Below are 15,481 nucleotides of genomic sequence, written 5' to 3'. Positions count from 1 at the left end.
GGTTCTGGAATTCTGTGCTTTACCAATGCGTGCCACCTTGGAGCGTTTTGGAAGGCGGTGCTAATGAACTCCCCTCCCAGGCCTCCCAGGAAATCCCCCCTCCTCCAACAGGAAAATGAAAATTATGGGTAGAATCTCAAAAATGTTCAGTGTTGGCCTCTCTCTGTCCCACTGAAATCAACAGTAAAACTCCCAATGACTTCAACTGGAGCACAGTTAGAACAGCACTGACCAACTTTTTAAAATCCCGCCCCATAATCAGATTTTGATCCTAGATAGTTTTAAAAAAAAAAAAATCTTAGAATCAAAAGCATTAATTTTAATTGCATTAATTAAATAGAGGGACTATACTGGTTGATACTGGGCAGTCGTTTGTAAATGAAACACTTCGGCCACTGTCCAATAGAGATAATTTATGTGTTGCTGTTGATAACAAGACTTGCCATGCTGAATTCGCTTTTCTTCAGGCAATTTTGATATATTTACAAACTTAGTGCACTTTAAAAAAAAAAAGGATACTGGTAACAGGAAGTTATTTAATTTCTGAGCCCTCTTGTCTATGTGATAATTAAAAAAAACCACCCAACATCATAGTGTTCTTGTGCAGTTATGCCCCAGAGACATCACCGTCTTTCCTGTGCACGTACAATGCAGATAACATCTAAGAATTGTCCCAAAGGGACTCTAAGCAAAGCAGAACAGTGTGTGTCAACGTAACAAGTAAATACTGTAGACTAAGATTTTCAGATGCTCATAGCTTGTTCATTAGTGTGCAAAAATGCCATAGGCTTCACAATTTCAGTAGTTAGTTGCGTTTGCAATCTTAGAATCGTCAACAAAGACCAAGCCAAAGGAGGAAGCAAAAACATCACTGAGGTGTCTGCTTCCTTGCTTGGGTATGTGCTCATCATGACAACAAGGAGTCTGTGCCTGGTCATAAGATTGCTGAAGTCAATGGGAAGACTTCCAATGCCTCAATGGGCCTCAGATTTATTCAGGAAGCTATAATATTGCTAGAAAATGTCAAGAATAAACCCTACTATGTGATTTAAATAAATAATATTAACAAAGGTGGGACAGGCAAACTAAACATTAAGTGTATGTGTATAACTCAGTATTTCTTTCAAAAGGAAACTTGCATTTTGTCATCTGGTAGAATAATAGATGGATTTTTCAGTGAAAAAACTGGATTTAGGTTCCAGCAGACCAGTTCCACTCATTAAATTTGTTGAGTTCATAGAATATTTGCCCTTCTCAAAAATGGAATTTTTTTTAGGTCAGAGATAAAACCTTATTACAAGAGCTGATGAAAAAGCAATTATTATAAATCCAACGTGAAGGAACAAATCCACATTACTTACTTACTGCTGCAGTTGGTATATTCACATTGAAATATTCCTTCAACCGATATCTTGCATGCCAACATTTTTTCCTCTTTCTCCCTCCAAACAGACCCTTCCCTGGATTAAACCAAACCAGCTTTTTCATAAAAAAAATTAAATATTTTCTCGGAGTTATAAAAAATGACACATTGCTGTAAAGCAAACCGAATTCTATGCTCCAACTGAGGGGAAAAAAAAACAAACCCTCAGCAATTCACCACACAAGTTCAAGTGTTTGTACAAACTTCCTAGATCTATACATAAGCTGAATAACCAACTACATCACAGTGCCTCTCTCATGACCACTTCTTAATTCAATGCTATCCTCCAACTGTTGCTTCTAAATCCTTAACACCCCACCCATACACCTACATTCATTTTTTAAGATGTTTTCTAAGGTTATTGATATTAGCTAGTTTTCGTATGATGCCAGAAGCAATTGAGGTCGCGCACGTTTTTTCCAGTGCAGTTAATGATACATGATAGACTGGAGAGCTAATATACTGAAAAGAAAATGATCTTTTAGTTTTCTATTTCAGCAGACAGAGTAACCACCAAAACTAGAATTTTGTCTCTTAGGCCCTGAAACTAAAGGCTACAGTTAAACCGATACAGTGAGAGCTAACAAAACCAGAACAAGTATTCTGATTTCAAGATCGTCAAAGCTGAAACAAGCGAGAGTTAAGTAAAATTTCTAAAAAATTCACTGTTATTTGTGAAACAATACCATGCTTGCACCATTTCGCCATACATCGTAAAATAAAGCCAAATCATTACACTATCTCTCTCAAGTTTTCAAAAATGAGAAACAAAATTTAAATATATTTTATATAGCTAGGGTTTACACTGAGAGCTAATAAAAACCTATCAACTGAACAGCAAATATGTTACAACTTCTAATTATTTTAGGTGTCATTACCTATTAAGTTCTGAACACTGCACACTTGTTTAATGTTTGGAATCTTCAATGAAACCATAACATTCCAAGTGTGTGTGTGTGTGTGTGTGTGTGTGTGTGAGAGAGATTTTATTAGCTTTTTTTTTTTTAATAAAGTCTTACATTTTTGGATTATATTCAATACTTTATATAACACACAAGAAAAAAGTACAGGAAAAACAATGAATATCTTTTATGACCTAGTTTAATTTTTTCCTATTCTACTTATCTGTGGCTAATTTGAAATGAAAAAAATAGAGTGGATGTTACTTTCCTAGCTTAATTTTATCAACCAAACTTAAGCAATTTGAACTTTCCTATGCAGAACAAGACTTTGCAGCAGCAAAATGATGCAACCACATCTAGTGCACTTGAGATAGTAGGTTTGTATGTGAGAATGGGAAATCCAAACAGCACATTGCAGATTTCATCTTGACAAAAGCAATACCAAGAATCTCCAGCAAGAATAAGCGAATAGAAGCATGACAAAACATATACGTCTTGTTATTTCTTCAGGTTACAAACATAGGATAGTTTGTTATAATCAAAGACACATTCTGAATTCACCAAGAATGATGCCTGATTAACTTAAAACTATAAATAAATAGTATTGCATGGTGTATTCAGAAGTATAAAAAAATCTAATAAAGTATTTGGGTGTTTTTGCTTTAATGTTTTTGAGTAATCTAGCAACACTATGTGGGGGGAGGGAGAAGAGAGTTATAGAACTTAAAAAACAGACTCATAATGCAAAGTAACACTTAAGATAGAGTTTGACTTCAATGCTCTATCCCCTTTGAGAGTTCTCAGTTTTGTAACTTTAACATCTCCATTTCTAGTCAATCAGTGGTGGGGGGAAGAGGGTGGGGGGGGGGGGGGGAAGAGAAATACGAACCCTGAGTTGTCCAAAACCACCACCACAATTTCTATTCTAAAATCATTATTTTTTAAAAGATAAATGTTACATTTTTGGCATTAAACTTCTCGGTATTTAAATTTATGTAAAGATACCATCAACGACTTCCAAGAAATTCTTTTTTTTTTAAAAAAACAACCAAAACCCCTCAGCTTAAATTTGTGAACCCAGATGCAAATAGGAAACCTCTAGCACCTGGCAAGTTCTTTCAGGTTAGTCAAAAGCCATGTGTTAATCTGACTTGTCACATCAACAGATGAGGATGGGAGTACTTATTTTTGTTTAGGGGCATTTCAGCAAAAAAGCTAAAGTGGGAAACAGCCAGCAGATAAGGTTTCCTCAAGGCAAACCAGCAAGAGGTTACCAAGAGTTTTGTCCAGTACAGCTACAGAACCACCTAACTGAAAACCAGTCAACCGTTGTTTGTCCTTTCAGTTACTTTCTGGAGCAGTTACAAATGCTGTTGATTTTATTAATGACTCATAGAAAACACATTTATATTTCAGCAATAACCACTAATCGATCACATTGTAGAGTTATTTCATGTTTGCTTTTGAGGGCATCATAAATAAATGAAATAGACTTATGGGGAATCTGAACTACTGAAGCTGGGAAGGTCCTGTAATATTTATTTATTTTTAATAATACAGTAGCCTTTTTATATTCACAGCACTTGATTACATAAGGATCTCACAGCAATCTTATGAAGCATTTTCAGATTTAAAAAAAAAATCATTAAGATCAGAAACAGCTACATCTATTTTTAGAAATGAAAATTAACACACTTTCCACATCTTTTCCTAGATGGAAGTAGAAGGGCTCATTGTGTTCCAGTGAATGTGGTATGGGTCAATACTGACCCATACCAATCAATATCCAGTCAATGGGTCAATACTGACCCATACTTTCAACAACCTAACCCCTAGTAGAGGTGCCTCAATAGTGGAAAGATTCTAGAACCACCCTTCCACCAGATGTTAGTTCTACCCAACAAAGGCTGGAGTTCTCCTGGAAGGTGGAATAACTAGGGAAACCAAAGAATGAACCGAGTCAGTATATCGCCACAGCAGTCTCCACCAGAGATGACTAATGTTGAGTGTCTAACTTGAGACACTACAAGGAACCAACATCAAGAGGGTAAGCACTCAGCACTTCCTGGAATTCAGGCCTCTTTCAGGTGTCTCATTGTGGACATACAAAATCACTAGTCACTTTTGAGAAATTAGGTCAGAGTTCCTAACTCCTCATGAACTCAGCCAAAGTCAGAAGAACTGTACTTTAAATAAAGGAGTCTTCTCGCACCACTACAGCTGAAAGAAAAATGGTAGCTATTTTGCTCAGCACAATCTTTTGAAACCTCTCGTGGGGAAATTCTTCTAATCATGAATAAGCAGTGAAATGTATATGAAAATTATATTTATTTAAAATGGGCACTTCTGAGCTTCCTCTTGATTGTGACCAGACTGTTGAAGAATAACAATTTGTGACACTGGTTGAGGTAGGAGCCTATTGGAAGAGACTCAAACAGAACAGTTTAAATCTGACTTTAATTATTTAACAACTGGAAGAACTAATTTTCACTCTGGTAGCATGTTAATGACTTGGAAATTGCATTTTGTTGTATGCTATCTGGCCAGCAGAACGCACTCATTAAGAGTCCCCTAAGACTGGCCTACATACAAAAAGATTGCAGAGCCAGTGTACAGAATGTGCTACACAATCACTACTAAAGGATCCATTTCTTCTCCTCATCGGTTCCTCAAGAAGCAATTTTTATTTACAAATAGCTTCTTGCATCTCAAGAGCTGCTCCATGATATACAGTACAGAAGCTGTATTTTTTTTTTAAAAGGTCTGGAGGTTTACACATAATGAGCAGCATCAGTCCAGATTTAGCCTGAACTCAAAAAATGCATGGATTGATAGGGGAACATTAGGAAACCAATTTAGCCATCATGTGTCAGAGCAATGATGCACTTCTAGTCCAAACCAAAGACTTATGGGCTGGTTTCTGAGTGTGGATATTCCCTTGAGATTACGGAGCTAAAGAGAGAATACTGAAGGTTAGTTATCTTCTGCACCTGTAGTTCTACCAATTAGGGAGATGGAAATTGCTTCTTTCATCTTAAACCAGGGTTTTCCCCCAGAATTTTGGAAATCTCTTAAAGTGCTTCAAGGGGGGGGGGGGGGGGAAAAGAGTCCATCTCAAAACTGAAGTTAAAGGTAGTGGAGGAAGCTTTCAGGACACGGAACATGGTATTAGAAAACTGAAACATGGTGTGGCTATCACCATTTAATATTTCAGTGGAAACCCTATGCTGTGCATGCCCCAAATAATATTCTTAGGCACCAAGAGCTGATATCTTAGGCAGCAGCAGGAATATCAGCCAAAGACTGCGTTGAAGCAGCTGATCTGCTCTATGCCAAGAAACTAGCTAGTTCCTCTACTCATCTGGAACTTTTTGAGCCCAGAAGCTGCAAAATGTACAGCCCACTTTAAGTTTGATATCTGAAATGTTTGGCCATACACAGAAATTTAAGAAATTTCCACAAACAGCAAATCTAAGTGTAGGCCCATAAGGATATATTATGATTACCAGGTCTCTAATAAGTATCAAACTGACATCTCTCTTCCAGGATAATAGCTGATAGTAGAGAGATTGCATGGCTTTGGCTAGCAGATCAGCCACTTTTGTTAAGTTTCCTCAGAACTCTTAGATCTTCCATCCAGTCCAAGGAACTTGTTATTTATCAGCTTGTTCCAGCATATCCTCTTTTGACTTCTCCATCCCTAAGAGTGCCTGAAAAGAACAAGTATGTCCGCAACATCGTCTGTGGTGAAAAACTGACGCAAAGAAATCATTTAGCTCCTCTGCAACGTCCTCATTCTTTTACTTCCCCTCATTCTTTCACACTTACTGATTTGAATATAAAAACAAGATACTCTAAGTATATCTTTGCCTCTATACTCAACCATTCACTTGTTCCTCTTAAACTCACCTTATATTTTACCTGCCATGATTTGGGTTCCTTTCTATTAGCTTTAATTGGGCTGAATTTCCATTTTTTAAGAATCCCTTCAAAAAGTATGTGGGCTTTACTCTAAATCAGCTCTTAACTGCAGGCCTCAAAGAATTTGGCACAAACTTTGTTGGAGAACTATTATTTTAATCCTGGAGTCCAAACTAACATGCTGTCAACCTCTTGCCACTAGGTGAACTAGCATCATTTATGCTAGCAGAACTGAAAATAAGCCATGCATTGACTACTTCTGCAAACTCAAGGAGCTTGAAGGATTGTTTTCATGGCTCTCAGAAATATTCCTTCTTCCCCCCCCCCCCCCCGTCAGTTTCTGAGTGACTGTATGGAAGATCAAATTTGGGATCTAAATTCTTTACGAGGGTCCCTTGAAACTTCAGTCTTAAAGCTACAGTTCATTCAAGATATGTGACGACAGGAGCACAAGAAAAAGCTAATAAAATCAACCAAAATAGATAACTGCATTAAGTTGTCTCGAGGTTTTTTGTTTTTTTCCTTTCTACAGAGCATACAAGCCATAGCTTATTTTACATAGCTATTAGTATGGGGGAGGGGAGGTATACACAGCACTATTCTGGAGATATTGTGCACAAGATCTATCTTGGCATAGTGAATGGGATCTGAATTTTTTTTTTAAAAGAACAAATAACTCTGCTTCCTGCAGGTGCTCTGGTTAACTATAAAGAATGAAAAAACCACACTACAAAAATTTACATTATAGAAGAGCTAGTGGAGGAAGATTATGATATTTCATTGGCATGCACCATAGAGTGTTTCCTAAGCAGCAATCACAGCTATTTTATGCTCTAAACAACTATGTATAATACTTTCAAATCCCTATATTTGCCCTAGAAAGAAATTGATCATCAAACCACAGAAGCTCCAATGACAGGACTACCTTACTGATGGACCACTTATACAGACTTGTATCCCCACATAGGCTAGATATCTCTTATAGACCAAAGACTGCACCGGTGTGTGGATGGGCTATAGACATGTATTACAACTGCCTACAATGTAAAGGGAGCGGTGTGATCTTAAAAAACCCAAAAGCTTGTCCAGTTTGGTGGGATTTAAATATAACTCAACTACTTTAGCCTCACCTGGATGGTTTCAGATTAACAATTGCAACTATATATCCCTTTCTCTTCTAATACCCATGAAAAAGAAAAATCAATTCTTTTAGAAACAGAAAGCAAGAAAAAAAAATCACACACGTGCACAAAGCACAAAACCTACACAAGGGCCAGCTTCAAATGCGACTCACTGTAAAGGGAATGGTGAAGATCCAAGCGTTCTGTGACAGAAAATAGCACTACAGGCTACTTTAATGGGAACATTAAAATGCCTCTAAGGTCATGCTACTCTTCATTTTTTCAGAAGCATGAGTCTCAAAACAAAATGTCTTAATTACGTCATAGAATCATCAAATCATAGAAGATTAGGGTTGGAAGAGACATCAGGCGATCTAGTCCAACCCCCTGCTCAAAGCAGGACCAACCCCAACTAAATCATCCCAGACAGGGCTTTGTCAAGCTAGGCCTTAAAAACCTCTAAGGATGAAGAGTCCACCACCTCCCTAGGTAATCCATTCCAGCGCTCCACCACCCTCCTAGTGGAATAGTTTTTCCTAATATCCAACCTAAACCTCCCCCACTGCAACTTGAGACCACTGCTCCTTGTTCTGTCATCTGCCACCGAGAACAGCCTAGCTCCATCCTCTTTGGAAACCCCCTTCAGGTAGTTGAAGGCTGTCATCAAATCCCCCATACAAATCTGCTATACAACAGTGTTGCATCACAGCAAGTTCTGTACTGAGGCCAGTCTGAAAATGACAGAATATTGTAAATTAACCCTAGGAGACCAGATAACCCCAGGAGACGGGGGAATAGGAATCATACACTTACTGTTTCAACTCTGGTCTAGCTTAACAGCAATGATAATGTACTAGTAACTGACAAATATTTGTTGGATTCTATAAGAAGAGTTCATAGTGTCAATCCAGTTCTTGATGGACATATGGCTACTTCTCTTGCACACATCTTCTAGAGAAAATCCAGCCTTGACTTTACAATTGCCAGTAATGGAAAAATCCACCACAAACCTTGATAAGTTGTTCCAATGGTCAATTACCCTGTCTGTGAAAAATATGCATCTTCTTTCTAGGTTTGAATTTGTATAGCTTCAACTTCCACACATTGGATCTTGTTATATACCTTTGTCGGATACACTGACGAGCCCTCTATCAAATTTCTGTTCCCCAGGCAAGTCCTTATAGACCGTGATCAAATCACTCTTTAAACCTTCTTTTTGTTAAGCTAAGCTAATGCTTGAAGACAGGCTAATAGTAACTTACTTAAGCCCTGCTCCAAAGCAGAGTTGGGTGACATTTGCTAAAATAGAAAGAACTCAAATGCACTCTCAGTATTTATGTTGTGCTCCTCACTGCAGGCTCTGAGCACCTCAATGAATGCAACACAAGAATACAATAAAATAAAAACTTCCACCATGAAACAATATGGGGAAAGCTCGTATTCCTGCTGCCAGTGTTGTACCTGCCTTGGGACAGATTCAAAGCCCACAGAAGTCAATGAAGAGACTTCAGTGGGCTGTGTGTCGGGTCCTTTGTGATAACTTTTTATCTCCCGTCAGCCCACAGCAACAGAAATGAAACCTGTAAAAATCAGCTTTAAGGATCACGTGTTGGCATTGCTGAGAGCCCTTGTGGATTCTTGTCCTCAGAGGTTGCAGAGTGCATGTGAACAACAACTCTAATGGCTTGGATATTCCTGGAAGCCATGGACTTTCTGGGTTTTCCACTGCAAAAAGCAGGGCTGGTTACATGCTTGTTCTCACCTCTGGGTTTTGTCTGAAGATCAGATATTTTGATCACACCCATGGGTCAGGTCTGCCCATCAACCTGTGCATGTTGATGCTTGGTCTATTCCAAACCTGTGTCACCACCAGAGCCTATTCCTTGTTGCATCAGAGGCGCTGATGCTAAGGTATAGCTGACATTCCCTTCTTGCCATCAGATCACTGACCAATATTATCTTTTAGAGGAGGCTCCCAGCTCACCGATTCCTTGTTATTTCTCATGCCCAGAGCGCACTGGAGTTTATATCTGGAATTTGAAGCATCCAAGCAGCAAATTGGTGAGGTGATGGCCTGGAATCTGAGCATCTTCTATGCTAAGATCTGTATGTCACATAAAATCCATGAACAATCATCTGTGGCCATGCAAGTTCAGCCTCTGCTCTGGAAGAATGCTTGGATTATACTGAGGAACTAACACGTCAGAGATACCTACTCCTTGCCCAGGCAAAAACAGAAATGATGCTGGTAGATAGAGAATGGTGGCCCATGTGTCCCTGTTTATTGAGGGCACTCATTTGAAGTAGTTCATGATCATATTTTGTAGTCCCTAGTGTGTTGGACCCACCACAATCACTTCATCCGTTTTTTCCTGACAAACTTTTAGGCATGTCTTTTTAAATTACAAATGGCTGTATGCATTGTTAGGATATCTGTATGAAGACTGTGTTCAGCATTTAGATCACTTCAATGTTGGGGCTTCATGAACAAATTAATTACAGGCTCTATTTTTAAAAAGATAGTGCTAGTTTACATTAAAATAGTGTTACATAGAGAGCAAAAGAACTAAGCACACAACAGTGACAGATTGCTCAATTCATGTTCTGTTAATTTTTTTCCAATTTAAGTCATGTCAAGCTTCACCACATACCTATAATATGCCATACCCTTCCCTACAAAAAGTAAAAACAATCCTTTAAAAAGCTGTTTTCAGCCTTTATTGTACCACAAGTAGAATACAAGACTTTATTTACTTTAAAAACATTTTGTCTGCAGATATTACATTCTGAAAGCAAGCAATAGCTTCCTGAGCCTAATCTTTGTTAATTAGCTAACTATAAATAGCAAACTCAGAGGATTTATAGAGTTGAACTTTACCAGAAAGGGCTTCTGAAAGCAAAACCCACTGAAAAGTTATTGGTTTCTCAATTACTTCTCCTGAAAAAACTTAAAGCATTTTTATATGAACCCCAACCAGGCAATCATTTTCTCCTGATGTGGCAAGCTGGGGGGGGGGGGGGGGGAACAGACATTTCATACTTCCTAATAGTGCAGAAAACAAGGAACAGAACAGGAAAAAAGTTAGTTAAGAAGGTATTTGGTTCAAATACACAATCACTCTCAGGTCAAAAATAATTTTTAAAATGTCCTCATCGGCATCAACAACAGATTTTTAAAATTAGATTTTAGAATATACACCAAATATACTATTCACTATTTATGATGGCTGTTTGCTTTATTCTTGAGTCAACGTGGACAATGAAATTAGACTGATCAATTCCATTTTCTGGTTCTCATGTACTAGCAAGATGCTACCGTGTTGCATATTCAAATTGAACAGAAGAATTATTAGTAGATCAAAACAAAAAACTATTATTGAAATTACAAAAAAAAAAAGTAACACCTGGTGGTAGTAGGTTTTGCAAGAATTTTTGAGAGCTAACCTATGTGACAGTGACCCTTTAAGCATGATTCACTAGAATGAACACAATTTCTCTGGTCAATAAAGAGAACACATTATGTGAAAATGAATGTGATTTCATAGTACTGATCATCAGCTAACTGAACACAGCCATCACTTTAATGTACTAGGTTTACCACTTTAAAACACAAAACAAAAAAGTTCTTCCCACAGTTTATTTAAGTTGAGTGAAATAGTTGCAATATTTCTTACACTTAGGATAGGAAATTAAAAAACAAACAAACAAACGAAACCCCACACACTTTGGCAAATGTTCAATTCAACTACCATCTTGATTTTTAGGGGTGACTAAGGTATCTACGTAAACAGGAAAGTTTACTAAGGGTCTGATTTTAGTGTCATTCCCTGTATTAATCTCAAAATGATTTCAGCGGAATTTCCACTGACAGAGCAGCTACAGAACTGGGTACCTAACGCTGTGCCACTGAAGTCAATAGGAGCTTTGCCGTTGACTTCAGTGGGCAAGAGAAAAAGCCAAAGCTACTAATCTTTTAAAAGCAAATAGAATTTATACAAAGCCTAAACCCTAAACATTATTTTTCAATGCTCCAAGAGCAAGACAACCTGCAAAGTACCAACACATTGTTTTCCACATATCTTAATTACAACCTGACAAGTAATCATACCTAAATGGAAGTAATGAAGTGCTGTAACAAGATTTTCTAAACCTTCGTTCATCTGTAAGTACTTAGTTGCAAGTGAATACCGGATTAAAACCATGAATTAGAATGTAATTAATAATAATTTCGCTGAAAAACAAAAGGAACTTGCAATCTTCTTTCTACTTAAAGAACTGTGGACAAAATTGTAACATTGGTTTTCCACATGAGAGGAGGTTGTAGACTGAATACTGTGACTGCACCTGGATTCTGCAGCAAGTAGTTCCCATACCTTGACTAGAAAATCATGACAAGACAGATGCAAGCTTCTGTTTATTTTAGAGGACAACACCCCAGAGGAAACACATGCAGCACAGACATAAAAGTGTGATTACATCTTCTTTAGTGAGTGCATCTGTATATCACTCCAGTTAACAGCAGTCTTGAAATTCAATATGTTTTTAGACCATACAGTAGGCACACCTTAATAAGTCAAACACACACTCAACAAAAAGTGAGCAGGTTTAGCTTTGCTGATCCACAGTACTGAGCCCAAAGACAATCTTCAAATTCCAGTTCACCTTTAACTGTCTTTCCCCTAGGGGTGCCAGCCCTCCAGGATTGTCCTGGAGTCTCCAGGAATTAAAGATTAATTTTTAATTAAAGGATTATGTCATGTGATGAAACCTCCAGGAATACATCCAACCAAAATTGGCAACCCTACTTTCCCCAGGTAGGGATTTTTTTTTTTTTAAAATACACCCAACCTATTCACCGGCTTGCCAGGTCAAATGGAAATTTTACAGGAGTGGCTAAATCCATTGTTTTTTTGTTTTTTTTTTACTGGAGGGGAAATGGCACTAGAAGCAGAAGCCCTCTGATTGGTGGAGGCATTAGGAAACAAAAAAAGCCATATAGGCTCAGAAGGAGAGCAGTAGTGGCAGCGGCACCAGCAGTCATCTTCTGTGTTGTGAACACGTTCACAATATGTAGAAGTAAAATAAAATGGGGGAAGGAATGGATTAATTTGCAGAGGGGGCAAATATCTGCCCACGTAAATTGAATGAGTGGTTTTTTGGGGTGTAGCAGCACAGGTGTATTCCCTCCAGGCTACTAGGCTATGGCATTTTTTTTGTCAAGCCTGGATAATTACATTTTAGATGGAAAAGGATTTGAAGCCTCTTGCACAAATAATTTGCCGTGCAGTGTTAGCAAGGGGCATGTTATGGTAAAGGGATATTTTTAAATGGGTTTTAACATCCTAGAAATCAACATAGAATGTTTAGTAATCTCTGCTACTGGGCTAAGAACATGCACTCTCGCCAACAGAAGTTGGTCCAATGAAAGATACTACCTCCCCCACCTTGTCTCTCTGATAAAACAGAACGTCAATCAATAAAACACCATAACTGAATCCTCCTTTGACAGCTGGGACTGCCTGTTGTAACAATACCAGTGATGAAAACTGTGACTGACTCACAAAACTGTGACTGCCAAATGTTTCCAAGAGAAAAATACGGAAAGTTGTGTCAAACAATTGTAATAAGGATCAAATTAAATGAAGGTTGACAGGCCATTATTTCATGTTCAGGTTAACGAGAGGTATGATGGATTCCCCCTTACCTCAAGCATAGGCCTAGCACCGTCATGGATTGACAGAATGTGTGTAACATTATTCTTGCTCAGTTGCTCCGCATCTCGAGCATCTGTAGTGGGGGGAAAAAAGATTATTTTTTTAAGTTTCTCTTAAAAAGCTTTGTTCCTAGTTCTCTCACACATGTTGAAAATCATGATCATCTGTGAAGTTCTTCTAAAAACACCACAATCAAAAAAAGACAAGAACTCCAAACCAAACGATATACTATATAAAGAACAAGCTTAAGAAAACATCCCTAAATTATTAAGTCGTCGGTTTCACATATTTTGCATCTGCAAATTGAGTGTCTGTGTCACACACACACACACACACAACGTGCGCAGATAACAGACATATGATAAATTTTAGAGCCATGTGATAAATGCAAGTTATCATACACCTTTGACGGTCTCACCTATTCTCTGCCCACTAATACTAATCCATCTGCACTTGGATTTATGCTTACATTTCAAACCCTGTAGCACTAAGCAGCTTCAAAACTGCCATCGTTGTTTAAGATCAATTTACCACACAAGTGTTCCTACTAACTTCCAAATAGAGAGTCCCACCTTCATGTCCCCTTCCACCACCCCAACACACAAGTTACAGTGGCCAAAGCAGGCAATATTCAGTCATTAAAGGTTTATGGCCTGATATCTCACAATTCTGCAGAGCTAGAAACATGAGATTTCTTACACTACACAGGAGAAATTCCCAGCTTCCCAAGAAAATGCACCCCAATTGCTTCTAACCCTGGAAGACCCTAAGTAATCACATTTTAAGTCTAGAAAAACAATGTTAAGTTTTTTTAGAGGGGGCTTACATTTTTCATTTTCTCTTCCATCCAAGATTTGTACAGTTGGACTTTTGATTTTACCAACAAAGGGATACAAGAAACAGTGTATGTGTATATATACACACACACAAAAATTGAGGAATATGCAATACACATACACTATATACATAGTGTGTGTGAAAATGTGGTATTACGATTTTATAGATATTTGTTTGAGATGACCTGCAAAACTCACTAGGAAAGTTGGTGGGGAAAAGTTTAGGATTTTTGTTTTGTTTTTAGTCTCCCCCGCCCAAATATTCAACATTTCATCAAAACTCACAAGATTTCTATTAGCTCTATAGGAAGCAGAGCAACACGGGGAAAGGGAAATTTATAACAATTTAATCAACTTTTGAATTTTGAAATTTCTCATTACTTCAACCAGCTCCACTCATGGCTAAAGTAGCCACCCCAACAAAGCCTTTACATCATAGTATCCCATCATGTATTCACTATGCATTATGCACAACACACACACAGGGTTACCCTCAGAAACAAAAGTATAATAGAGTCCTTGCCTGAGATGTTTAAAACAAGATTAAAAGTTTAATAGTCATCAGTGAGGAGTGAATCTGTGGAAAAAAAGCAAAGGCCCCTGCCACTTCAGCTTCTGGAAGTACCGTCAGCATATAGCAATACTGGGTTCTTATTCTCTGTAGACTAGCTACTAGAGAGGGACATAGTAACTGTAACATACCATACCTGCTCTACTCCTTTTAAGTTTGGCCAGTGCTTATAAAGAGATTTGGTAAGTTTCAACATGGGAGAGGTACCAAACCACATCTTTAACTAAGTTACATCAAAAATAAGAAAACATTGTACTAAATAAATCTGATTTATTTAGTACCAATTTAATATATTTTATTAAGTAACTTTGAGGAAGAAATTTTCCCAAGGTGACTTTTAATCTTGAGCCCTTCATTATAGGTACAGGGAGTATTCAGAATTACCATTAGGTGCTCAGAATTGGAATGCAGGTTAAGGCCTGAAAATTTGATGGTAGACATTTTAAAGAAGTTTAGTTGGATTATGTCTACATGAACGGAGTTAAAAACAGCAGCTCTGGAGACTGAAATCTTCTGTAGCCACAGTGCAACTTCCCTACACTGGCCCATCAACAAGACCAGGAGGGAAGACCATGGGGGTCAAAGTTCAGTTTGTCTCTAATCTTTATCTCTTGACTGAGAAAGGCTGCCATACGTGTCAATTATAACAGTGTTCTTTGTTATGTGGACACCTGTCTTAAAACCAGCCTATACAATTAGTTTGTGTTAGCCTGGTTAAATAGATTTGAAACCTTTGTGGTCTGTGCTTTTTTAAATCGGCTCTTCCTTGGTACAAAAATAACAATAATATCACCTGTATGTTCTTTATGTACGTGCAAAAGATCAATCAGCATCTCTTAATTCGAGTCATTACTCTCTACTATGAAGTTTCAATACCCTTTTTAAATCAGAAAGCAGAAGGTGGCATTTAATCATATTGTCCAACAGACAAAATGCTGAGGATCTGAACACAATAGAAGAGAGTTAACAAGTCCATACCCGATTATGAAAAAT

General features: G+C 37.8%; 1 protein-coding gene across 1 annotated transcript in view; it reads right to left on the bottom strand.

Moving 5' to 3' along the window:
* Positions 1–15,481, bottom strand: part of DUSP22 (dual specificity phosphatase 22) — a 59,206-nt gene that overhangs the window by 26,159 nt on the left and 17,566 nt on the right. Inside the window, exon 3 of the mRNA XM_074944941.1 lies at positions 13,072–13,154. Coding sequence (XP_074801042.1) covers positions 13,072–13,154 — 83 coding nt within the window. The remainder of the gene's footprint in view (positions 1–13,071; positions 13,155–15,481) is intronic.

Source organism: Natator depressus, chromosome 2 (genome assembly GCF_965152275.1).
Source record: "Natator depressus isolate rNatDep1 chromosome 2, rNatDep2.hap1, whole genome shotgun sequence".
NCBI lineage: Eukaryota > Metazoa > Chordata > Testudines > Cheloniidae > Natator > Natator depressus.
The sequence above is the reverse complement of the archived record's forward strand: the minus strand, read 5'-3'. Positions and strand labels throughout refer to the sequence as shown.